At 44.6% G+C, this 27,041-nt stretch overlaps 1 protein-coding gene across 1 annotated transcript in view; it reads right to left on the bottom strand.

The window, feature by feature from the left end:
- Positions 1 to 27,041, bottom strand: part of CLNK (cytokine dependent hematopoietic cell linker) — an 84,265-nt gene that overhangs the window by 44,716 nt on the left and 12,508 nt on the right. The window contains exons 3-7 of the mRNA XM_035004362.1: positions 24,703 to 24,731; positions 14,843 to 14,880; positions 10,436 to 10,580; positions 9,120 to 9,226; positions 3,529 to 3,574 (exon numbers count right to left, since the gene is read on the bottom strand). Coding sequence (XP_034860253.1) covers positions 3,529 to 3,574; positions 9,120 to 9,226; positions 10,436 to 10,580; positions 14,843 to 14,880; positions 24,703 to 24,731 — 365 coding nt within the window. The remainder of the gene's footprint in view (positions 1 to 3,528; positions 3,575 to 9,119; positions 9,227 to 10,435; positions 10,581 to 14,842; positions 14,881 to 24,702; positions 24,732 to 27,041) is intronic.

Below are 27,041 nucleotides of genomic sequence, written 5' to 3'. Positions count from 1 at the left end.
GGAAGATAAGGTCTTGAAATCTGACAGTTTCCAGATAATGTCAGAATACGATTGCAAGAAAAATGACATGAAATGTACATTAACATAAATCTATAACTGCTCAACTTGATGAAAAATATCACCATAAAATTCTGTCATTGCTGAACCACCCAATATGTTTTTTTCCATGACATTTTGTGAGGATGAATAAATTATCTGAGAATGTGTTTGCATCAAAAATACAGAATTTTGTAATAAACACATAAATCATTCAAGCATTCTCCAGCAAGTTGCCTGATCCTAAAAATGGGGGCATTCGTATTAATTTTGACGCTTTGAGCTTCCTTCTCTGTGTGGTTCCTTAGAGCTCTGGGTGGTGATGGAGAACCATCAATTAGGGAAGTGAAGGAAGAGAGGGTGTAAAGAGAATAACTCTTACTGGAGAAGTTTTCCGTGCAACCTTGCCCTACTCCCTACAAGCCTCAATTCTGGGAGCTCTGCTTTCACTGATGTCCTGTATGCAGTCTACATGGGGGGCTCCTTTTCAAAAACAGTCATATTTTTGCAGCCATTGTCCCTGTATACTAGCCTACATTTGCTGCAAAATTGACAGCATTGACATAACTCTGAAAGATATGCCCTTGTTGTGCTTTCTTAGGAATTAGTTTGCTTTTCTTTCATGGGCAATTAATATCACATAAAGAAGCATGATCCCCTGTTTGCTTGGACTACCAGAAAGCTGAGGAGGCGAGTCAGTAGTTTAATTTTAATAGAATGTAGTGATGTGTACCCGAGGATCCTGAATTTTATCTTTGCCTTAATGTTATAGTCTACCTAGATTTACACTAGGATTTTATTTTTATTTTCTTCTATTTTACTATGTAAGTTTTTGTTAACTACCCCAATATCTTTGTGAGCTCAGGCAAAGTATAGATAAATATATGCATGGATAGTTGTGATACTGTGATTTATAATAAGAAAATATATATTTGGTCCTAATCTCCAGGATTCTGCCACAGAGCTCATAAATCCCTTGGAATTTCCTAAGTGATGAGAACTATAAAGGTGTCTTTTCTTATGTTAAGGAGGTGACATTTGGACTGCACCTGATGATGGTTGTGGGGGGATGGGGGAGCCCACAGTGTGACTAGAGAGTTGGAACTTTCTGTACCTCCCACACTCACCCCAGGGAGTGGAGAGAAGATTGAGATTGAGTTCACTTGCCAATGCCCAGTGATTTAATCAATTGTGCCAATGTAATGAAGCCTCCATAAAAACCAAAAAGGTCAGAGTTTGGAGACCTTTTGGGTCGGAGATAAAGGAAGCAAGGGGGGGGGGGGCACACCCTTTCCCACATACCTTATCCTGTGCATCTCTTCCGTCTGGCTCTTCCTGACTTATATCCCTTTATTATAAACTGTAATCTAGTGAGTAAAATGTTGCTCTGAGTTCTGTGAGACTCTCTAGCAAATTAGTGGAACCTAAGAAGGGGGGGTTCACCTCTAACCTATCGCCGGTCTATCGGAAGCACAGGTGACAATCTGAGTTTTTGACTGCCATCTGAAGTGGGGACAGTCTTGTAGGACTGAGCCCTCAACTTGGAATCTGATGCTGCCTCTGGGTGGATAGTATCAGGATTGGGTTGAGTTGTAGACACAGCTGGTGCCCAAGGACTGCTTGGGGGTGTGGGGAGAAGTGCTCCCCCAACATGCATGTTGGAATGGGGATTAGAAGCGTCTAAATAGGCCAACAGACATGTTGATATGTAGAATAATGGTCAAAGAAGCTTCTGCAATCAAAGAAGTGAAGTTGGATGTCTATGGTGAACTATAAAAAAGGAAGGACTTGTGAGGTCCATTTCTTGTCTGCTCTCATTTCTCAACGAGTGCCTGTGAAGTTTCTAGAATGATGTGCAGCATTTGTGTATCAAACGATTATGGTCTGATCTGGGATTCCTCGGTGCTTCTGGTCCCTTTCTCTGTCAAGAGGTGTGAAAATACTTTGTTTACATAATTCACCTGGTTTCTACGGACTAAAATACATGAGTTCGTGGAGAAGAGCTCGGAATCAAGTGCTGTGTACATTGAAGGTACTGACATTTTAAGGACTAAAGAGGCACTGATTTGGAAGCTCCTGTTTTGGGGGAGTTTTAGGGGTGGTATGCAAGGGAGACCGACGGGTCTGTCAGGCTGTGCAGGACTGAGAGGAGGAAGGACTTGAGAACAGCTAGATTTTCCTGCCTCTGTGAATGCTCCTGAATTGAATAGTCATAAAAACCCTGCCCACTTCACACTTTAAAGAGGAGGAAAGTAAGACCCAGAAAGGTTAGGTGCCTTACTTAAGGTCACACAGCCAGGGAGGGGCAGAACCTGTGTTTTGGCTACTCTGGTTGCTCCTTCCACCATGCTTCCTGTTGTGGGGATATTCTGTGTGCCCCAGGGTGACCCTCCATCCTTTACCATCTCCATCTGCCTCTCCATCCCTGGGGTACCAACCAGGATGGACCACATACTGACTGCCCTGCCCTCTGGTTTCTGGTTGGGTTCAGTCCCTGCAGGAATTCAGAGGCAGGTTGGAAAGGGAAGTTGGTGGGCGTGTGTTCCTTTGGCTTCCCCTCCATGAAGCTCACTGGTGCTGGTGGTGTCCCTCCCCTCAAGGTGGTGTGCTTCTGGCTTTCTGTAACTGTCCCCTCATCCCTTTGGGCTGGGGGTGGTGACAACACAACCTCTCTTAGCCCCAGTTCCCACATCATCCCTACACTCCACACACCTCAGTAAATGGTTCCTTTGTAAATAAGTTTCTTTAAGTCATCCTAATTTGGGTGCACCCTCTGTCTCCTTCTAGGACCCTAACTGTTACAGCTTCCTATGAAAGAAAATGTGATGTTAATAATATGTTATAGAATATAGCATTAGACCCATAAGGGATGAAGTCGATATGTTTCAAGTACTGGGAAGTGTAAGTCATTGCCACCTTTTCCAGCTGGACATTGTGAGAGAAGATGGAGATGGGGGAGATGATGAGAGGAGCTATAATGTGTCTGATCCAATTAAATTGCTTTGGCTGTCCTCCATTTGTGCTTCCAGCACTCCTGAAACTGATTATTTCCTTTCAGCTTTCTACCTGTATCTTCATCTCTAAATTGAGTTGCTTTGCCTAAAGCTTTAAAAATCTGTTTTCATATGAATTAATCAACGTTTTAAAATTAGATTTCTATCTTGTGATTTTACTGGGGATATGCTTGGAGAAATAACTTAGTTATATATTTAATGCAACCCATATGTTTCAAAGCAATTCCTTTCTGAAATCGCACAGCCGTGGAATACGAATTTTCACAATCAATTTCTTCATCAATAAGGTAAGGTGATAAAAAGGCTTACGATGTGGGAGAGCCTTTCCAAAAGTAGTTATTTCATGAAGTATAGTCCAATAGATTGTCTGGTTTACGATAACCTGTGACCACCAACAAAGATAACCTGTGACCACCAACAAAGTTCTTGGAGGCAAAGAAAATATCCTTGCATTTCAAACTTTGTAACTTGACTTTACCTTTAACATGTTGGCTTCTGGAATCCTTGAAGATGGGTTTGTCCACCTGTGGAAGACAGTGTGGCACCATTATCTCTTCAGTTGTGACTATGATACCATCGAATATGTTGCCACTCTGTATGGTTACTCCCCAGGGTCAAGGCATAAGTCCCCGGACTCATCATTCTTAGGGAATCACCATATGTGTGTAGTTGGCAGTCAGTCAATACATGTGAATAAATGCAAATATGCAAATATGTGAACCACCATGCCAGCGACCAGTGTAGTGACCTCTGATGGTGTTTGGCGTAAAAATACTTGTGTTTGAGATCCAGTCCTGCCTCTTATTGCCGTGAAACTTTGGGAAGGCATTTGTCATATTATAAGCCTTAAATTTTTAATCCTTTTAATAGGGAAATTAGTCAGTTCAGATCCTTGAGTTATTATGAAGACCAATATACATGGTCAAGGATGTGGGAGTGATCAAGCAGGCAGATGAGAGTGTGGCCATGTGTGGATGCCCGTTTGGGATTTCACCTTCATCACGGGCCGGCTGTGAGAACATGGCAAGTCGCTTAACCTTCTGAGCTTCCGTTTCCTCATTTGTGAAATTAAGGTAACAAAAGTACTGATACGTCAAAAGGATGGGGCGATTACATAAGACACACCATGCAAGGTGCCTAGAACAGAGAATGGCACCAATAAAGCTTAAGAGTTGTTAGCCTTCATTATTAATATTACTAAAGGCATTGGCCAACCATTAAGGGGTCTACAAGGGCTAGGCAAGAGGGTGAAGAAGAAAATGAAGATACCACAATGATGCCCAGGGTTTTTGAAAGCCTTTAAGTCTAGGTCAGCAGTGGGGTCTATGATGGTTAATTTTATGTGTCCACTTGACAGGGCCACAGAATGTCCAGATAATTGGTTAAACATTATTTCTGGGTATGTCTGTGAAGATGTTTCCAGATGAGATTGGCATTTGAGTCAGTAGACCAAGTGAGGCAGATTGCCCTCCCCAGTGAGGGTGGGCATCAGTTAATTCATTGGGGCCTGAATAGAATAAAAAAGGCAAAGGAAAGGAGACTTTTGTTTCTGTATGTGAGTGTTGAGCTGCGATAATTGGTCTTTTCCTGCCCTAGACTGAAATTTACATCATTTGTTCTCTTGGTTCTCAGACCTTTTGGACTCAGACTAGAACTTAGGGCTAGTCTGTCTAGCTGTCTATTTATCATCTATCTCAGTATCTATCATCTATCGTCTATCATCTATATCATCTAACCCCCATGGTTCTAACCCTGACTAATACAGCTTGTAATGTCACTCTTTATTGGCATCAAGTTGAGGTAGACAAGGTGGATGGGGGGAGGGAGAAGGATCATTGAATCCCCTGTTACTTCTTACCCTGTGATGTTCAATGTCTAGTTCTTTTCCTCTGTGGAACACCGAACCATAGTATATGCCTGGAATGTGTGTGGCTCTTCTGGTCCATCAGTCTAGCAAGAGTTGAGTGTCCTTTGGATGTGGTAATTGCTATGGCCTCCTTCAGAGCTTCCAGTTCCTTCAGGTTACTCTGTGGAGGCTGGGGTGCTGGATGGGTTTTTCAACATTCTGTTGCACCCTCAGCTTTCAGCCTTCTCTGTGTGCCTGCCTTATGGATGGGGTCTCTCAATGCTTATGCCCACCTCCCACTGCTAGCCTGGTCACAGGTGCAGTGGAGGTTCTCTCTTTCTGTCTTAGGTAGGCCTTGTGTGCTTGGAATCTCAGAGATGGGGCTTCCTCAGCATTCCTGCACTTTTCCCCTTTGGTGGCCAAATTAATGTGGTGTCTTTGGACATTTGGATCCATTTGGCCCTTTTGTGTGTGAGAGCTTCTTTGCCCTGCACCTTCCCCAGCAGTAAGTGCCCTTGGATGGTGTTAGTATAGGATCCCAGGGCTGGGAATATTTTCTGACCCTTTCAAGGGGGCTACTCCCATTTTTGGTCAGATAAATATTTATTCGTGCCTACTGTAAGCCTGTATCAATGCTAGATTATGAGGGAAAAAGAAGAATAAGAGCTTGGATTCCAAAGGGCTCAGACGTGCACACAAGTCTGAGCTCACAACATATTATAACACATTGTAACACAGATTTCTCAACCTCAGCAGCATTAAGAGTTGGGGCTGGATAATTCCTTGTTGTGGGGGCTGCCCTGAGTATTGTAGTAATCTTAGCAGCATGTCCGTCCTCCACCCTTAGACGTCGGTAGCACCACCCCCGGTCCTGACAACCAGCCTGTCTCTGGACATTGCCAACCATCCCCTAGGGGCAAAATGGCCCCTGATGAGGACCACTGATGAGAACCACTGATGACCATGCAATGATATGTCAAAGACCGCTTTGCAATGCTTCCTGCAGAAGGCTTCTCGAAAGCCTCTAGCTGGGCTAAGTGATGCAGCTTCTGTGAAGCATGCTCGCCTCTGTCTTAGCACTTTGCTTTGCATTGGAACTACCGGTTTGGGCCACTGCCTCTTCCATTAGACCGTGGGCACTAGCTCATTTTTCATCCCCATCATTGAGCACAGTGCTTGGCACATAGCAAGTGCTCAATAAATGGAAAATGGGCAGAGGCTTAGTGGTTGAGGACAGTTGTAACCAACCTACGGAGTCTAGGTTGGAACTGGCCTCTTGTCAGGATTAGTGAAGATGCCTTTCACAGCTAGTTGAATCTCAACAGAGATTACAGAGAATGCAGAACTAGTAAGAATTAACTCCTGAGAATGAGGCTATAATGAAAAACAGAATCTGCTTCTCATAAAAATGTGATTATTCAAACATTGGTCAAAAGAGTAAAACTGCCTCCTTATCTGAATTGAGGCCAAGTCCTTAATTAATAATCCAACCTCCCCCCACCCTGCCCCCTGGCCAAAATTGTGCTGAGTCTCCCATATCCCCTTTCTCACATGATTTCACTTGACTTGATATGCTGAGGTTATAGTTCCACTTGCAAAGTGATCTAGCCGAAGGAAGAAATCTGTATTGTAACAGAAAGCTACAAAGATATTATGAAGGAAATATAAAGAATTAAGAATGGAGGCTTAAATTCTGGCATAGTTGTTTTAAAAACTCCAACGAGAATTATCTTTAAAAAATTTTTTCTCATAAAGGGATACTTACATGTAAAGGGGAATGAATCGGTGAGTTCTGGGGGAAAGGGAAGCTCAAGTTTTTAGGTGAACATTCTCTATTCTTTCATAACCAGGCCAGAAATTGTATCTTCAGCCACTGGCCCAGTCGCTCTGCAATTCTTACTGTTTCCTGAACATGCTCTATGCTCCTGAGATGAGTGCCCTAAAGCGCCCTCCTCCCCGTCCCACAAGCCCTGGGGGTGCTGCCCCAGCGGCAGATCTTGCTGACAATAGCAAATATTCACCTGAGAACTTTGAAGACCAGGCTGAAAAAGGGTTCCAGGTGGACAGAAGTCAGTCGAGCCTGGATCTCTTTTCCTATTAAACAGCTACTCATATTTCAAGATTCAGTTCAAATGATTGAGAGTTTGTTTGTTCATTTTCCTCCATCTAACCAATATCTCCTGAGAGCCTCTTACATAAAGGTACTGTGTTAAGTGCTGGGGCTAAAATGGTCCCTGTTCTCAAGGAGCGGTCCTCTATTGACCGCTTCATGCTAGGCACCGTGCTCTGTATGTATTATCATTAACAGTGATGAGATTTAATAGCTAAGATAATAAAGGCTCAGAGAGGATAAGTAGCTGGCTCAAAGAGCTCATAAAAGTTGGAGCTGTTGGGGCGCCTGGGTTGCTCAGTCAGTTAAGCATCTGCCTTTGGCTCAGGTCATGATCCCAAGGTCCTGGGATCGAGCCCCGCATCAGGTTCCCTGCTCAGTGGGGAGCCTGCTTCTCCCTCTCCCTCTGCCTGCCACTCCCCCTCCTTGTGCTCCCTCCACCTCTCTCTCTCTCTGTCAAATAAATAAATAAAATCTTAAGAAAAAATTGGAGCTGTTAAAATGGGGATTATAATGCTCATCTTGCAAGGGTATTTTAAGGATTAAATGTCATTCATTCATTCATTTATTCATTCATTCCCATCTCTACTCAGGAAGACCTTGCTTGACTACTCTTACCCTGCTTTAATGATTTTTTTTTCAAAGTATTTATCACTTAACATATTTCTATTATTTATTTATTTGTTTGCTTATTTATTTATTTCCAGTCTCTTCCCACCAGTATGTAAGTTTCATGAGCATAGGGCCTTTGTTATTTACCAATGCATGTGGGAGCTTATCACTGTGTCTGGTCCATGGCAGGCACTCAACACATATTTCTTGAATGCATTTGTTGAATGAATGACTGAAGTTTAGCTTGGTGCCTGTGTAAAGCCGAAGTGTTCAATATTTCATCCCTCATCCTGTTCTCCCAAACTCTCTTGGATGTGTTCTGGGTAAATGACATTGCTTGGTAATATTTGTAGTTTCCTTTGCTTATCAATATTAACAGAAGCCCTCAAGTTAAATAGATAATGTGAACAAATAATGCACAAGGAAGAATGCACTATAAATATTTAAAAGCATGTTCATGCTCACTAATAAATGTGGTACAAATTTAAAAAAAAAGGACAGTGAAATCCCTTTAAAAATGTGATTAGTAAAGTAATAGCCAGTTTTGGTGAGAGTCCTGTGAGGCGCACATTCTCATACAGGGCTTCTGGGAGGGTGAATTGAAGCTATTTTTCAGGGAAGAAATTTCACAATATGTACCAAAGCTTTTTAAAATGTTTTCACTCAATGGTTAAGTAAGTTAATTAAAAATCCCATAATGGGGTATGATAGATCTATAAAGATTATGCCATTAATGCTTATTTATCATGTGGGAAATCATTTTATAAGCAGAACTTAGTAAGAAAAGAAAAAAAAAACAGTATGTGACACTGGGACTCTCTTGCATGAAATATGTCTGCACAGAGAATATGGACACAAAACGTCACATAGCATCATGCTTGGTAAACCCTGAATCTCCAGGGGTGATTCATTTGTATTTCTGCACGAAGGAAATAAAAGCATTAGCAAAAGTGTTATTAAAAATGAAATTCTATATATATGTTTAGCGCATTTGTATTTACAGGATATTTTCATAGGTCTCTTGTAACGAAGTGTTCAAATGGCCTTTCGAAGTAAAACACGGTAGGGATTTTTAGTCCTGTTTTACAGATGGGGTTACAGTGGGGCTCAGAGAGGTTGCTTGACTTACTTTTTACCACCTAGTTACCAGCTGCCAGCATTGGGCCTACAATCTGGGCAAAATGATATGTTATTATCAACCAGATCTGAGTCCAAATTCTGCTTCTGGTAAAGGAGGCAAGCCTCAGGTGTGATGCTTGTGAAGAGTCCCCACCCTGACTCCTCACAGAAAACCTTTCCAAATGCTAGTTCTCTTCCCTTCTTGGTGCTCCTTCCCCGGGACCAAGATGTCAGCAGTTATACAAGCCAGTTCCCCTGCCCCTCACTGAACTCAGCGTGCTCATCACCTGCAAGATGCCTTGGGACTGAGAGGTGGGGAAGCTCTCAGCTGCTAAGAATGGCCCTGCCCATGTTTGGTTCACATGACCAAATCTGTACTCACTTTTTCCAGCCCCATCTGTGTGTGCCAGGGATGGTGCTCTGTGGGGACAGAGGTCTTGGTGTCTAAGGGATGGGGAGTATCCATCACACCCTTGAAATAGCGTGTATCTGTGAAAAGAGAAAAATTCAGTCTTACCTTATGTGGACTCAGCACATTACAGTTTACAAATATGTGCATATATACCAACTCATTGAATCGTCACAATGTAGGTATGAGGCAAGCAGTTGTACTTTGGACAGATTAGGAGATGAAGCCCAAGGAGGAGGACATGTATTCCTCCCAGTCCGTATGTGTAAATACCAGAGTCTGGACTTGAGAATCCTTCACTCTCTCAGCGCTGGGAACTCTTGCTTATCCTTCAAGCCTTGTGCTGTGTCACGCTCTTTGCAAATCTTTCTAGATCCCACCCATCAACACCCACTCCTGGTTCTTCTTTCTATATTACACACCTAATATAGCCTATCCTATTTATCTGTTGATCTTTTTGCACCTGCCACTGGATTGTGACCTTCCTGAGAATGGGGATCATGCTTTGTGTATCTTTGTGTCACTTGATCAGTCCTAACACCATAACTGCACACAGCAGATACTCAGTAATTGCTTGCTGAGTGAATGAATGAAGGTGTTTCATCATTATTTACAAGGTGATTCTTTCCAAAGAAACTTCTATAGACTCGTCTAAGTGGGTCAGGTCCTCAGAAATCACAAGTGCTTTCTTCTCTTTTCCCTTACAGCCCTGTTCTGTATCTACAATTCAGAGAACTTGCTGAGGCTGTCCCGTGTGCCCCAGTTGGAAAGAGGCAGGGTGCATGTGAAATTATATCTTCCCTACTCTTAAAAAGCTTGGCTTTGCTGCCATGTCCTGGGGCTACATATATGCTGGCTACCTATAAAACAAGTCAGCCAAGTTGAAAATTCTTCCCTTTCATGCTACTCTCCATTATGCAAACTCTGTCTTAAATTTCCCATGCTGCCCACAGCCCTGCCTGTGCACCCTCTGCCATGCTCACCAGTTGTTCCTAGGACTCAGGAAGAGCATCCTGATAGTAACAACCTGTAGTTACAGAGCTCTGACACTGTGCCAAGTCCCCTGGTGAGAACTTGAAAGAACTCTCAGGGGGTAAGTTCTGTTTTTATGAACACCATTTTCAGGTAGAGGAAATGAATTTTTTAGGCTTGCTTAAGGCCACACAGCTAGTAAGCCATAGAGGCAGGATTTTAGCCTAGAGTTGTTTAATTCGGAATCTGCAGCTTTAATTGCTGTGCAGTATTGCATCGTGGACGTGCATTCCCAGATTTTAGACCCCAGACGTTACCTGCGTATTCCGATTCCTTTATAGGCCTGGCTGGTAAAATTTGTATCGATTTCCATGCCTGTACCATGTGAAGCTCAGGGTCTTCGTAGTCACCATCCTTGTAGTCTTTCACTCCATCCAGAACTGCCGCAGCAAAGTTCCTTTCCTAAGCAGGAGGGAATGGTTGAGTGAGTCAAGGGAAGGTACAGTCATAACAAAAGTGCTAGCTAGGGGAGTGGTATAGATTCTCTTAGCTGGAAACATTTAAGAATCTGGGACCTGGGGAGTTGAATTCTTGTGGTAGGCAGAATCCTAAAGATGTCCTCAAATATTCCCATTCTTGGTTATTCGATCAAATAAGAATCTGGGTGCTGCTATGAAGGGACATTGAGGATGTACTTAAGATTACTCATCAGCTGTCCTTAAAATAGGGATATTATCCTGGATCACCTGAGTGGTCCAATGTAATCACATGAGCCTTGCAAAGCAGAAAGGAGATCTATTTGCAGATGATGGGATCTTGTATGTAGAACATTCCAAGGAACCCACTAAAAATTACTAGAACTAATAAACATTTCAGCAAGGTGTCAGGATACGTGGTCAATACACAAATTTCAGTTGTATTTCTATATACCAGGAATGAGCTCCAAGTCTGAACACTGGGGCTGGCAGGATTGGGTACCATTCAGCAAGAGATGTAATCATCATCACAGAAATTCTGGAATCTTCACCTATGTGTTGGGATTTGGATTCAGCATTGTGCCGTGTTTCAGCCTGGATACTAATCTCAGTGGTCTTTCATACAGAAAGATCCCTTGACTCTCTTAAAGTTTCCACTAAGACTCCAAATGGCCATGGCTATGAATAACAAGTCCAGTTACAAGAGATTTTCATGCACATCCCCCAGTTTGTCCATCATGATTAAGAACTTATATCTTTCTTTTACAAATATAGAACCTGGGAATGGTGACTTCTGAAAGCCACACAGGCGATAGGTGCCATTGATGGGCAGAACCAGGTCTTCTGCCACATCCACACTAGAATCCAGCACCAGGTATTAAAATTGTTCTGAACCTAAGATGAAGAGCGAAGAGTCTAGGGCATTCCTTGTATTGCAACATCCATAATTTTGACTTCTAACCAGAGAGTGCAACGGCAAACTGTGTGAGCTGGGCTCAGAGCCTGAGTTTTTAAGCTCCTTTGTTATTCTGCAGAGAGCATTTTACTTCTTCCCAGCCAATCCTAGTCACACTACGGGAATTGGGCAGCCCACTAACTCTTTCTTTGGACTCCCAATTATTTTATAGTCAAAGACTGAAGACTTAAAGTCAAAGTTACTGCATTATAGCCTTAACTATATCTGTTTTTTTTTCCCATAGTAGATTCTTAATATATGCTTGTTAAATGAAGTACATAAATTAATAGATTTTAACTAGATTTACAGTGTAATGATGAGTATGATTTAAAATTTTTCATTTATACTGTAATTTCTCCAGTTAGAGATCTCTTTATTGGAGGCCACTTCAAATTTATTTTTGAATTAGATGATATACACATGCACTAATACAATCACCCAGAGTTAAGAGTGATGTTGGCAACCAAATTTAAATGAGACAATGCATGTAAAATTTTGAGCAAAATGCCTGATGGTCGGCACTCAATAAATAGTAGCTATAAATATTACTGTGGCAGCTATACTAAAGACAATTGCAGAAATTCAGAGATAAAGCAAGGTCACCGATCCTCCTCTTAAAGCCCTTCTAATGTTTGTTAAGGACTTTATATGTGCTAGATGCTTTATGTACTTTATTTCGTTGTATAAACACAACAATCTAGGAGGTGGTTTTATTATAGTGGAGGAACTTGGAATTAGAGGCTTGTGTTTTAATTCCAGCTCTGCATGATTCCAGTTCTCTAGGGTATGTGAGCAAGTTGCTTACCAGCCCCAAGCATCCAGATGTATAACTTTTTCCATCATTGCTCTGTCAAAGCTGTTTGGTACAAGTAAAGACACCGTCCGTACTGGGCCTGATTTCCAGGCCAGCAGGAGTGCGGTGGGGACTCACCAGCCTGTCTGGAAGGCCTTTTAGGCTTTCCTTGGGCTCTAAGTAACTCTGCTCATTTGATGCAAGAGTAAGTCGGTGTTCTCCCTGGGACAGCATAAAGGAGGTGGGCTCCCTGAAGACTACAGGTTTGGCTTTCATTGTGCTGCCCTTGATTCCTATCTGAGCGCTCCTAAAGGAAAGCGAGGCTCAAGTCCTATAAGAACTGAGGGCTTAGGCAAGTTATGAAGTTATAAAATTCTAGGGGCTCAAGTCTAAGAGAACAGGGACCAATGCAGTGACCCAGCGGTAGGAACAGAATAGAAAGGGAGAGCTTGATGACCCAAAGGAAAGAGGTTAGGTCCCTGAACACAGAGTCGGAGTGGGACCATTGGAAATGTTGCATGGATACTGTGCCCCTATCAGCCAGGCACTGTGGCTATGAAACCCTGCCTTCTTGGTCTGGTCTTAGGAGTCAAGCCGGGCTCAGACAGGAGTTCTTGGGTGGGAAACCAGGTAGGATCAGTCTGCTTGGGGGCAGCATGGATTCAGGATGGAGTTACCCACTCCTAGATCTAAACTGTGGGTCCACTTTATGACCTTGGGGAGGTTACTTAACCCCTCTGACTCACATGCTCAGTCTGTAAATTGGGGATGGTTAAATCTGCTTTATTTGGTTGTAGTCAGAGATTAAATGCTGTCCATAAGGGTTCTACTTTGACATTTGCCCATGACAGGAGCTCAGGACATGGTAGATCCCTTCTCTCTAGTTAATGTACTGAGTTTTGGTAGAGCTGAGTGCCCAGAGCAAAGCAAGCCTGCCAGGAAGGGAACTCCAGGGGTTTTCACAATTAACCTGGCAAAGGGGGAAGGTGGTCAGGCTGTTCTCCATCAGAACTGCACAAAGAAGTAAGTTCTGACCTGGAACAACTCCTTTTGGGATTTGACAGAGGGATATTTGTTGCAAGAGCATCATTAATGTACTATTATGGCAACTACCAAGACTCCGCAGAGCACAATCTCTTTGGAAAATCTTGGACCTGCTGGAAGAATCTGAGACAGAGCCCATCTTTAGTCTAGTCCCCTTGCTAGACTTTGTGGGGTCAGGACACAGAGGGACACCAGGAGGGACAGCAACCACCACCCCAGGTCTGTAGAGAATCTACACACCAGACACTGAGAATCTTGCCCCCAGGACCAAATATAAATATTTTGGCTTGTCTCTTTCCAGATTGAGAAAGAGACAGAATTTTATTTTGAATATAATGAGGTGCATCTATTTATCTAATAATCTATTACCTACCTACTATCAATAGCAGGATTCTTAACTAAAAACTCGGTATTTTCTGTCCATAAGTCTCCTACTTTATAAAATATTTTGTGATTGATTGATTTGTTGATTGATTGATTATGTGTGTGTGTCCTAGGGGGAGGATCCATAGCTTTAGTTTGATTCTTAAAGAAGTCTTTCAAACAATAAAGAACTAATGATTTTACAGGCAGATTCTCTCTCTCCCTCTCATCTACCTATTCCATATATCATCTATAGACATGCTAGTTAAAACTATTTAAATTATGTACAATTTAACAATAGACTTATAACATTAGGTAGCTGAGTTCATGTTATAAATTACATTTTCTTTAGTCATTAAAATTCTTGTCAATACGCTTAACGGCTTCATCATATGAATACATCAACGTTTTTTTCTCTTATTGAATATCTGGAATGATTTCAGTGTTTCTGTTTAACTATATTTTTATAAAATATAAATGAGTATGTTTACATATTAATCCAAATTTCAGATTAGTTTCTTAGTTTAAATTCCCAACCATAGGATTATTGGGCCAAAGAAAGTGGACATTTTTAGGTTGATTGGTTATTATGAAATGGCTTTCCAGAAAGTTAGTTCCAATTTAATATTTCACCATGAGCTTTAGGAAGTGCTTTTCTCGTCACATCCTTGCCAGCACCATGTGGTGACATTTTCATCTTATTTCATCTTCGCAGTGGCCATGTGAGTTAATTTTTATCTGCATTTCATAGCTGAGGAGTTGGAAGGCAGGTTTTTTTTTTTTTTTGCCTCTCTATCAAATGCCTTATTATCCACTTATTTTTTCCAATTTAATTAAGAAATAATTGAGATACATCACTGTGTATGTTTAAGGCACATAGTGTGATGGTTTGATTTACAATGTATATTGTGGGAAGACAGTTTATACTCAAGAACTGAAATGCAGATTTCTCTGCTAGGAAATCATGCCATTTGGAAAAGTTTGTTGTCGTTGTTGTTGTTGTTTTCTTTAAATTCATCAAGTACCTTGAAAAGAGCCACTCACTTTGTCATGTCAAAGACAGACAAGTAGGGAAAGGAAGCGGCTGACTTACACATTCGAGAAGAGGCTCGTCGGTAGCCCGGGACTGGCCTGCCAACAGAAGTAGACAAAATGTTACTGCGAAACATGGAGAAGAGTGGGGGCGCCTAGCGGTACAGCCGGGTAGGTCACTGACTCTCGGTTTCCACTCAGGTCGTGATCTCAGAGGTCGTGGGATCGAGCCCTGTGTCCAGCCCTGCATTCTGCACAGAGGCTGCTTGGGATTCTCTCTCCCTCTGCCCCCTCTGGCTCGTGCTCTCTCTCGCTCTCTAAAATAAATAAATAAATCTTAAAAAAAAAACAAACACTTTGAAAAGAGTGGCCGTTGTGTTTCTCTGAAAATTCTGTGCTCATTGCCATTAATTTCTCTTGATGGCCGTTGCCTAAAATGCAGTATGTATGTCCGTACCTCTCCTATCTGCTGTTCTTGCAAAGCAGGGCGATGAGAAAGGAGGCTGGACAATTAAATCCAAACTAGGAAGGCTCGCTTCTTCTATGGAGGGTCAGCATCAGGTTAGAAGGACCCCCCCGCCATCCCCCCCGCCCCAGATGCACCCAGTCATGACTCCGAGGGCGTCTGGGCCCGTGGAGAGGTTTGCTTGCCCCTCTCCCACCCTCTGGCCCACACATTGCATTTGCTGTAATCTGCCATACGTCTGTCTCCTGGAACACATTGGAAGTATTTCACGGGCAGGGGGGGATAGGTCTACTCACTCATCTGTCCCCAGCTCCAGGCACAGGGCCCAACATTGAACACATGAATTTTTTTTTTTTTTTAAGATTTTATTTATTCATTTGAGAGAGACAGAGAAAGAGAGATCAGGAGGGGAGCAGAAGGAGAGAAAGACAAGCAGACTCCATGCTGAGCACAGAGCCCAACATTGGGCTGATCCCAGGACCCAGAGATCAGGACCCCAGCCGAAATCAAGAGTCAGACACTTAACCTACTGAGCCACCCAGTCGCCCCCTGGACAAACGAGTTCTTGACAGGTGTTTGTTGAGTAAGTATTATTCATGTGAGTTTTGCCAATGCTTGACTTGGACTTGTTTTATGGAAGATTGCCTGGAGGTTGTCTAGTGCACTCGATCAATGCTCTGCTTTAAACTTTACCCTCAGATGATGCAGAACCACCATAGAACTGCTCACATGATCTGCAGGGTTTTTTGCTTCCTCTAGACTTAATTTTCCTAAATTGCATTATAGTCATGCTGTTAGTCCACACTGAGGAACACCATAAGCAGAAAACGTTCTTATCACATCCTCTTTATTAGCACATATGTGAGAAGTTTCAAGCGGGTCTCAGGAGCTGCATGCTTCTCAAAGATTAGTTTGCTTTGATTTAATGGAAAACACCAATTTTATAAGAGATTGCATTTTCCTTCCTCCTTTGGCTGTTAAGAATCTCAGGGCAAATTTCTGGCCTGTGTCCAAGTCACGCAGAAGACCACAGGATGATGTGTATTTCTACATCTTGCTCTGGCTTCACCGTGTTCTTAGACTTTTGCCCCTCCACTCCGAATTCTCTTACCATACCAAAATATGCAGTTAATAGCTGGGGATTTGTGTTAGCATGCCCAAGCCTTGTGTAGAGTGTAATGTGTAAATTAATGAAAGTTTGGCTCAGTGGAAACACAGCTCTCTGGAATTTGCTTAGGACCAGTGCATAGGGAAGTGTTAATTAGCCAAAGCTAATTTCCTTGAGATAATGAGTAGGCAGGAACAGGAGTCTGCCTGCACCTGCCGCCAGGTGCCAGCCCATCCCGGTGGTAGGACTTGTAGCTACCACTGTCCTGGGGCACCGATGACACCTTCCTGACCCAACACGATTACACCCCTACCTAGAGCCATGGTGGAGAAACCCACAGGTTTTCCAGCCTTTCACAGTAACAATCTGTACTCTCTCTTGAATTGAGTTAAATTAATAAGGTCACCCTTAAGGACCAGCTGGCCTGGAAGGAGCAAATGAGCACTGAAATTTTGGGGATCTGCTCTGGCCCACAGGATCTAGGAAAGCAGCTCCGCTGTCTGATTCAGAGTTTGATACAACTTCATTTGAGGAAATTGGCCTCAACGGATGTGGTCATTATACCGACATCACCACAGAGAGCTGTGGGGTCTCTTCCTTCACGAGCTTGCAGCCTGAGACTCTCCTGGATCCCCCAAATATGTTTCCTGCCACTTCTGAGTCTTTGCTTGGGTTTTTTCCACCTGGAGTCCCTACCTCCTCTGTGTTGCTTTCCACAAGGCTCGGTGCCCTTTGAGATCCTCCTGGGGCTTCCCTTTCTGACCATGCTAGGTAACTTTAATGTCACGGAATTGTCAGGACAGTTACTTTCTGTCTCACTCACTGTGACACCTAAATAAAAATAGGCAGCATGTACTCGCCCCCCCCGCTCTTTTTTAAAGATTTTATTTATTTAGAGATCACCTGAGCTGGGGCAGGGGCAGAGGGAGAGAGAGAGAATCTCAAACAGACTCTGCACGAAGCATGGAGCCTGACATGGGGCTCGATCTCACGACCCCGAGATCATGACCTGAGCCCAAATTGAGAATCGGACGCTCAACCAACTGGGCCACGCAGGGGCCCCTGTACTTGGCTCTTCTTTAGGGCAGGAGTTGTCTTTATCTGCTGCAGTACGTATGTTACTAACAATGTAGTTTAGAAATGTAATTTTAAAAGCATAGTTTTAAAACTGTAAATCATGCATGTCACTCATGGTCCGTGGAATGCCCCATGGAATCCGGATTCTCTGCCGTGGCCCCCAGCCCCCAGCACAGGCTGGTTCCTGCCCCCTCTCTGATCGCATCTCTTTCTAGTTTCTTCCTCGCCTCTGAAATTAGCTACATCAGCTTTTTTCAAGTCTCTCCAGTATGCCAAGCTCCTTCCACCACAGAGATCTGCACGCACTGGGCCACAGTCCAGAACATTCTTTCCTTGGCTCTGCCTATGTCTGGGTCCTTTTCATCCATCAGATCATGTCTTAAATGTCATCTTCCTGGGAGGACCCTCCCTCACCACCAATCTTAGGTAAAAATGAAGGAGCACCTCTCCAGCCCCGGTCCTCACTACCTCAAGCACCTCACACGGCTTTGAGGATGCTGTGAGGATGTGCACCGAGCCCCATTTCCTCGGCTGGCACACCTTTCCCAGTGTGCCTTGCACCGGGTGGCCATGGCATGGTGCTCTAATCACTGGGACAAGGTGGGTGCATGTGCACTACTCCTGGGTGACCCACTTGACCCTCTTCTTCTCTTGACCCTCTCGACGCTCATCTTGCCTCAGTGGCTGGCTAGAGATAAAAGACCCTGAGGTCTTCAGGGATAATGGGTAAAAGGAGAGTGAATCCCGAATGAGCGTTTGGGGAAAAGACTTCCTTCGATCCACATCGGATTGTGATGTGAACAAGAAATAAATCTTTATTTTATTAAACTACTAACATTTGTAGTTCATGCATTATAGATGTTAGCCCTTCCTGATTAATACACTCTTTTTTGGTTTCCGCATAGCATATAGGAGCAAAGCAAGCCAATAAATATGCTCTGTAGTTACAGACTCTGGTGCCTGCCTCCCCCAAGGCGGTGCTGAGATTTCAGGCCCTTGATCACTCCTGTAACCCGGTATATGGCAGGTGCGCAGCGAATGCACAGTGTGGAAACACTCCAGCATCGAGAGCCAGCAATAGAAAAGCAAGGAGAACCCGATCTCCTCCCTGGCTGAGTGAGCTTGACACTCCCTCCCACGGGCCCCAGATCCCCACCACATAGGCACCCCAAACCCTTCCAGGTCTTTGAGTCTTCCTGGGGCCGAAGGATAGGCTGGCTCCTCCCAGAGAGCCATTTTCTAAAAAGACGAAGGAAGTTTACCCAGCAGCTTTTCACATCATCCTGGAAGAGTTACACTCATGTGTCTGTGGAGGGTCGTTCATCAGCCACTGACCCCAAACTGCTCCGGAGAACAATGGACTCTTGTGTTCCTCTCAAGGAAACAACATCTCTTTACAAAGACAACATTCCCTGGAAAGTCATTTTTAGAAGGGAAGTGAAGATGAGTATGTGTCGTCTCCGGAGGTTTCCCGATGACCCCAGCCCTTGGCTATCAGCTTGGACACCTCTTCTCAGGACCACAGAAGTATGAAAAAGGCCTCTGGCCAATGGCCATCCAGTTAAGGTTCCCGGACCACTTGCATCTTGGGTGCTTCCAAAAAAAAAAAAAAAGAGAGAGGAAAGAAAGCAAAACCGGGCCCCCAGTGCAAAGCAGTTACTTTCTGCATGAGCTTCTGTGGTGGCATCTGCTCACACGATGTTGTAGACCGCTGGCTTGGAAGCTCCAGCTCCTTCCCATGGGAGACAGGCCATGCAAGTCAGATAAAGCTAGAGAGAAGCTCAGGCTATCTGCACTCGTAAACACATCCTTGAACGGAAGCCCCTGGAAGCGCAAGGCTGGTGCGTTTTAGCGCCTTTACTGGGCAGGGGTGCTGGATGCACCCCCAAGGGCTGGCTCCATGGGATGGTCGCCTTCAAAGGCAGTCACCGGCTGAAACAGTTCCCAGCAGGTGCCATCAAGAGAATCTGCTTCTCTGGTGGGAGAAGGGAAGTGAGAGTAGGGAGCCTGCGGCGCTTTAGAAGTTCCTGTTTCTCTGCGAAGTGGAGTCACCGAGCTTTGCAGATGATGGCATTCCCAAACCAACCAGGTTCCCCAAGCAGATGCAGCTTCTGTGTTCATGGCAGTCACAAGATTTTGGAGGGCGGGGGGCGGGGAGAGGTATGGTGAAGGTGAGTGTGGGCTCCGGCTCCAGAGGCTGCCCCTGGGCTTGCCATCAACACGTGGTGACGAGGGAGAGGCCAGCGGGTCCCAAGGACCCGTCACTAGGAACTCTGAAGAGGAGGCGGCTGTGTGTCTCCCCACGTCCACTTTCCCCGTCCGTCCTGGAAGCCGTGGCTGTCAGCTGCGTACATGGGCAACTAGACCAAGTACTTGCTACACATCCCAGTCTTCCTCGTGGTCATGTGTGCCCATGGCTCTCTGTTTTGGTAAATGGAAGAGGCAGAGAATCAACTCACAATTTTCAGGAAACTTTCAGAAGAGCAATTATTGGGCACTGTTGATTTCTTCTTTTTCTTCCCTTCCTCCCTCCTGCTGCCTGGAACAGGGCGATCACTCTTTTAGGCAACGGGATTGAGGCCAATACCAGGGAGGAAGCAGCATCTCTGAGGACCTGGGGGAGCAGAGCTGCTAAACAGCCTTGCACGGCTTGCCTCCGGACGTGACTTACGTAGAAGAAAATAAACATGTCACATTTAAACCCCCGTGATTTCTTTCTGAACATGTCTTTCAGCCTTTACTGTTTTATCTCCTTTCGGAGGTCAGCTTTGGAATTCACCAAAAATATAGCGGAGCCTCTGATGAAAGGCATGAACGCATATCTCATGGGAGCTGAATGAGAAGTTAGAAGTTCTAGGTTCAAAACCTGGCCCGATTCTGGCCACGTGACCTAAGACAAGCCCGTAAGCCTCAGCTAACTATCAGCTTGTAGAACGAGAAGAGTGGTGTCCGCCCCAAGCAGCAGCTGAGAAGTTTGAAAAAATAACCCCCTGGCTGTGTGTCCCCCCAGTGAACAGCTGTGTTTCACATTTCAAGTTCAACTTCATGACCAAATCTTTTCCACTCAGTCCAGATTGTGAGTCCTCTGCTTTCAGATCCATATTAGGAGCTTGTTCATTACTGAGCTCTCATTTTAAAACAAAAGCAATGCCTTTTTCAACATTCAACTCCGTTGACGTGGCTCTGTCGAGTCTCCCCAGTGGTCCGTCAAGCCGGCGCCCCGTCCGGCTGTGAGGCTCAGGGATTCAGTGACAGGTTGGTTGACAGCCTCAGTTTAAAGATGAAAACACTGCTTGCCCCAGCGTGAACAAGAGCACTGGGGCAGATCTGAGTTCTACGCTGCTGACTTCTTCCCAGGGATCTAGCTTCCCTTGGGCTCAGTTTGCCTAATCTTTATTTATTTATTTATTTATTTATTTATTTATTTATTTATTTATTTATTTATTTTTAAAGATTTTAGTTATTTATTTGAGAGAGAGAGAATGAGAGAGAGCACATGAGAGGGGGGAGGGTCAGAGGGAGAAGCAGACTCCCCGCCGAGCAGGGAGCCCGATGCGGGACTCGATCCAGGGACTCGATCCAGGGACTCGATCCCGGGACTCCAGGATCATGACCTGAGCCGAAGGCAGTCGCTCAACCAACTGAGCCACCCAGGCGCCCCAATAGGTCTTCTGGTTTTGTTTTGTTTTTTAAGATTTTATTTATTTATTTGAGAGAGAGAATGAGAGAGAGAGAGCATGAGAGGGGGGAGGGTCAGAGGGAGAAGCAGACTCCCTGCCGAGCAGGGAGCCTGACGCGGGACTCGATCCAGGGACTCCAGGATCATGACCTGAGCCGAAGGCAGTCGCTCAACCAACTGAGCCACCCAGGCGCGCATCAGTTTGCCTAATCTATAGTGTATTATCAGCACCCGACAGCTAAATTAGAGACGTCTGTAAAATGCCTGGCACAAACTAGGGGCTCATTATGTATGTTAGTTTCTTTCCATTTTCTCTCATTCACGGGGCCTAGGTCTCTCTGATGTCATGGGAGAAGGAGTGTTCAAATTCTGGGCTCCAGACCTATGGCCCCGGGTTCTTTTCTCTACTTGTGCTGCTTTCATCAGTGTTTGTCTTTTAGGAACCGCAAGGTTTCTCTTGAAATCCAAATAAAATATTCTGAGACGGTTGTTGTCCCGAGAATTGACAGCAGCTTCTTGGTGGAGACAGTCTTGATAGTTTCCTTTCTATCTATTGTTGCTTCAGCCGGTGATTTTCCAGAGACAGTCCTAGCGCTACGCGAGCTGGCATTACCTTGGGAAGGGCAAGGACTCGCTGGTCTTGCTACAGACCTGTGAAAGCACAGACCCTGGAGTGGGCTTGAGAATACACGTTTGTGACTATAGTGATTCTGATACACATTTTATTTTATTTTTTAAAGATTTTATTTATTTATTTGACAGAGAGAGACACAGCGAGAGAGGGAACACAAGCAGGGGGAGTGGGAGAGGGAGAAGCAGGCCTCCCGCGGAGCAGGGAGCCCGATGTGGGGCTCGATCCCAGGACCCTGGGATCATGACCTGAGCCGAAGGCAGACGCTTAACGACTGAGCCACCCGGGCACCCCGGACACACATTTTAAAGACAACTCTGAATTCCTGTGTTTACCAATCGTGGACGACTTGGAGTCCTGGCTTGTTGCTTAGGAGACCTTGGGGAACACCTTTTCCCAGCAATTCAACCATCAACCTTTCACTGTTTCTGTCCACCCATTTTGCCAACATGTTGGGGGGAGAGCCAGCCTCTGCCAAATTAATACAAGTATTGCAATGTCTAGAAATAGGCCAGCAGGGGGCATTGGATGCTCACGTATCCCATTCTTGTTGTTCCTCCACCTACTTCTAAAAATCCTTATTAATTTTTCTTTTAAAAGTGGGAGAAACCAACTTTCAAGACTGCTTTCCTTAGGAAAAAACAAAACAAAACAAAACAAAAAACAAAAACAAAACAAGTAGCCCTGGACAAAATGAAACTTCTTGTCCATTTAACTGAAATAGCCAATGTATATCTTTATCAAGGTTCTTACTGTGTACGGTACCTTAAGAGCGAAGGACCACTTTCTAAATCGGGCTATCTTCTTTAATTTCCTTCTTTAATCAGTGGAAGGAGAGAAACTCCTGAGTTTATTTTATGGAAAAAACATGGCACTGTTCTCTATAAATCAGCCTCACAGAAGATATTGGTATTAATAGATTGTCCAAGTTGAATATGTGTCTGTCTTTTCCAGGCATATATTTTTGTATGCCGAAAACAATATATATATTGTTGTAATGGGATTCAGAACAATATATATATATTGTTTTCAGCATACAAAAATATATGCTACTGTAGAAAATTTATAAGGTACAGATAAGCAAAAAGAAGGGAATAAAAATTACTATAAAGTCCCCATAATAAGACGACCACTAAAAATACTTGATTGTAGCCTGATCACTCACATACATGCACACATGGTAGAGCCTATGTAGGTCTGAGCACACTGTTTTCTCGCTTGCTCTGTCACATAATAGCATACTATAACACATCCATGTCGATAAATATGCTTCAATGTCATCTTTTTTAATGGCTATATAGTATTCTCTCCTATGGATGCCCCACCATATTTTCAATTAAGCCCATGGTAAAGAATTGCAAACAACTTAAAAATATCTAGAAATGTTACAGATATTGTGGCAAACAACCTGTTATGTGAATCATGTGTATCTTTAATTATATCAGTTCTGTTCTATTTTAATAGATACTTGCCATGGTTCATAAACATGCACAGGCTGGGGTGGTGTGATTTGCTGTTAATATTTTTGGCAGAGGGGCACCTGGGTGGCTCAGTCGTTAAGCGTCTGCCTTCGGCTCAGGTCATGGTCCCAGGGTCCTGGGATCGAGCCCCGCATCGGGCTCCCTGCTCCGCGGGAAGCCTGCTTCTCCCTCTCCCACTCCCCCTGCTTGTGTTCCCTCTCTCGCTGTGCCTCTCTGTCAAATAAATAAATAAAATCTTTAAAAAAAAATATTTTTGGCAGAATATAGATTCCAGTGCGTACGGGCAGGCCTGGGCAGCTTTATCTCAATCAGCTCTCTTGGGGTTTTGATTTGTTTTTGTTTTCTTCCCCCCTGCTTCTCTCTCTTGAATGTTGTTAATGAAATGGAATACCCACCTGTCAGTTTTTCTCTATCTTCAGGAATGTGGAAAGCAGGTGAAGGGAGAGGGGTTTATAACTTGCCAGCCACCGCATCAGATTGGCAATTTCCTTTCCAGGCACCATCCCCTTTGGAAGTGTCTGGAGTACACCCAAGATTCTAATGGGTGGTGGGAAGGGATGAGAGGTAGCAAGCCAGTGGAGGGAGGTATATTTGGGATCAAAGACTCCAGTACAGTCTGGAAATATCTACCTTGACAGAATGTAACCTTTGTTAGCAAAGGACTGGGAAGCTTACTAAAAGCATTTTCTGTAAGAGGGATTAGAGCTGGGTGCTTGTTTCTTATTTATATTCATACTTGCAGTTTTGATTTTGCTTTTCTCCACTTCTCATGGCTCTTCGGGACATGCTTAGTGCTGGCTACATGCTCCAACATGCACCATTATGAACCTTTGAGTTCATTTGCAGATTGCATCACTTCCTATGCTTCTATCCCTTCTTTGCACACTTCTTGTCTATTTCTCACTTTATTCTGTCTCTTTGCAGCCATCACTTATGGCCACCAGCTTTCTAGGGACGTTCTATTGGACTTTCCCTGAAATAATGATGCTCTAAGATGAATAGTACATACTTTTACTCAAACTTTAATGGGATTCAGAACTAGGCTCTAAAAAAGATGCAACAGAAACATAAAATTAATCAGTCATCTGCTTAACACATACTTTGGGGGGAAGCCATTATGTAGAGTTCAGTTGAACGAGCCCTACCAAGTGGCCACGATGCTGACATTTAGGCAGACTTTCACCCATTTTACAAATGAAGGAACTGGGGCCTGGAGGGATCTGTGCTTCGTCCCAGGCTTCACAGCTAAAAAGTGGGGAGCCAGGGTTCCCCATCAGCCTACCAGCTTCCAAAGCTTTTGGAAGTCACAGACCAGGCTGCACCCCAGGAGCAGCCAGAGGGAGAGACCGTCAGTGGCTAATGCCAGTTGGAACAGGCTGATAGTTTTATCAAAGCAAAAAGCAGAAGAGAATGGAAGGAAGACTAGCAGTCCCATGCTGACATTTCCACCGCTCAGGCGATGGAGGGCCCCTGACTTACCTGCGGTGCTGTTGATTCGAGGCCATGACCTAGGGCAGAAAAGAGAACCAAGGTCAGTGTCCATGGCATGTGGGTCACACACCTTCCCCAGAGGAGTGTGCAGCCATCACGTGCATTTCCCAGATCAGCCTACGGAACGATTTCCTCGTGTTCATATTGTTCTAGATCTAAAACAACGTCTCATTACAGAGAATCCGGAAAATAGAAAAATGCACAGAGAAGAAAACAGCTCTGCCCCAGGTAATATTTTGGCAAATCTGCCATACATATGTGCATGTGTTTATGATGGGGTGTATGCATACATCTAAACATATAGCTGCATAAAAATAGCACAAGAATGTATGGGCTGCTGATGTTAAAAATGCACTATATATCTCTAGCTATTATTCAAAGACATGATATTTATTGGCTGTGATTTTTAGAGGGGACATTTAGGTTCTTGCTAGTCTTTATTATTGTGAATAATGTTGCAGGGAGCATCCGTGCTTGCATTTTTCATCTAATCCCCAAATATTTCCATGGAGAGACTCCACCAAGTGCAGTGAAGGGGTCAGGCAATGGGGGTCTTCCAAACCCCTCACTGTAGATCACTCAGGTACCTTCCAGGTTGGTTGGGTCAATTTAGGTGCTAATCCACAGAGCGGGAAGTGACCATCTCGCTGCATCTCACCACCCTTAAATCCATCCTTTAAAATGATTCTACTTGGCACCTGATTCCTTATTTTACCTGTTTTAATTCCCTGATGCCTAGTGAGCCTGAATTATTATTATTATTATTTTCCAAGTGGTTTTAGGCCACTTGGATTTTTTTCTTTCCTTTTTTTTTTTTTTTTAAGATTTTATTTATTTGACAGAGAGAGAGACAGCAAGAGCAGGAACACAAGCAGGGGGAGTGGGAGAGGGAGAAGCAGGCTTCCCGCCGAGCAGGGAACCCGATGTGGGACTCGATCCCAGGACCCTGGGATCATGACCTGAGCTGAAGGCAGACGCTTAACCACTGAGCCACCCAGGCGCCCCACTTGGATTTTTTCTGTTGTGAGTTGTCTGTATGTGTGTTTGCCCATTTTCTAGTAGGGTCTTTGCCTGGCCGGCACATTCACATTGGACAGGGTGCTTTTGGAAACACTTTTTGATTAGATTTTGGGCAAAGATCGGAAAAGCTCTGGGGTGGTGGAAGGCTCTGGAGGATGCTGCTTCTGTGAGCCAACTTGTTTGTGCCTTTAATAATCCTGGGCCTCACACGGCGCCTGTCCTCCGAGGCTCTCAAAGTACGTCATAGGAGCAATTAATTGAGCATCGCAACACACGCTGGGTGTAAATATTTATGAGGCCTGGCTGGTGGCTGGGACATCAGGCCCCCGACAGTTAAGCTGGGAGCTTTGAGTAACCAGGAGGCCATGGCCCTTGAGTCTGGCTTCCTGCTCACCCTTTGTCCTCTGCCGTTTTAATACTCTGACTGGCCCTGTGGGGTGGTTAACACTGTCCCAAGTTTATAGACGAGGAAATGGGAGGTTCAGAGAGCTCTTCAGCTTGCCCAGTCCCACAGAGAGCGAGGGACCTGACACCAGCCTGTCGGATCCCCTGGTCCTCGCCGCCTCCCCGGCCCTGCCTGCGGGCGGTGGTGAGTCGGGAAGCAGTATGCAGCTGTGGTCTGAGAGCCCTTGTGGTTCGCTCTTGGCGTCCTTTCAAGCTGCCCGAGATTCTGCAGAAATTAGCAGTAAATCAGCCAGGAAGGAGCAGGTCATTTATCTGGGGCCTGAGAGCTCTCTCTTGACACTTTGAACACAGGGCCTCTTCCCTGACATCTTCGTCTTTGATTAAGGCCTCCAAAGGCTCCCCAGACCTGTCACTCGTGACATGTGAAATGTAAATATGTTCTCGCGATTGTGAATGGCGACCCTTGCCTGGAGGCAGCGACGTGTGTAAGCCCGAGCCCAGGAGTGAGGAAGAGGATGCTCACTCTCCCCGGGGAGCCTAGCAAGAACTTTGGCTTTTAAGCTAGGATTATGTCCTTCTTCTGACCTTGGCTTCACCTGGCTTTTAGAATCAAAAACTGTTAATGCTAACAAGCTCATTGGAGGCAATGTTGTCCAATTTGTTGTTCCAAGTTTCGGACCCTCAAAGGCAGACGTTGGTCATCTGACACCTATGAAGATGGAGTCTGTCCCACACTGAGTGAGGCTCCACTCTGATGGGCAGGCTTTCCCTGCTTTGCAGGTGCATCTCATGTTCGGAAGAGGTAAGTGACTTGCCTGAAGTGGCCCAGCAAGCGATCGGTGGAGCCAGGAGTTGTCCCACTACTCTTATTATTTCCAAGCCTACAGCAGCGACGTAGACCG

This window comes from Mirounga leonina, unplaced genomic scaffold (genome assembly GCF_011800145.1).
Source record: "Mirounga leonina isolate KUSES-001 unplaced genomic scaffold, KU_Mleo_1.0 Mir_129, whole genome shotgun sequence".
Classification (NCBI taxonomy): domain Eukaryota; kingdom Metazoa; phylum Chordata; class Mammalia; order Carnivora; family Phocidae; genus Mirounga; species Mirounga leonina.
Note: the sequence above shows the minus strand (reverse complement) of the source record. Positions and strands in the feature narration are given on the sequence as shown.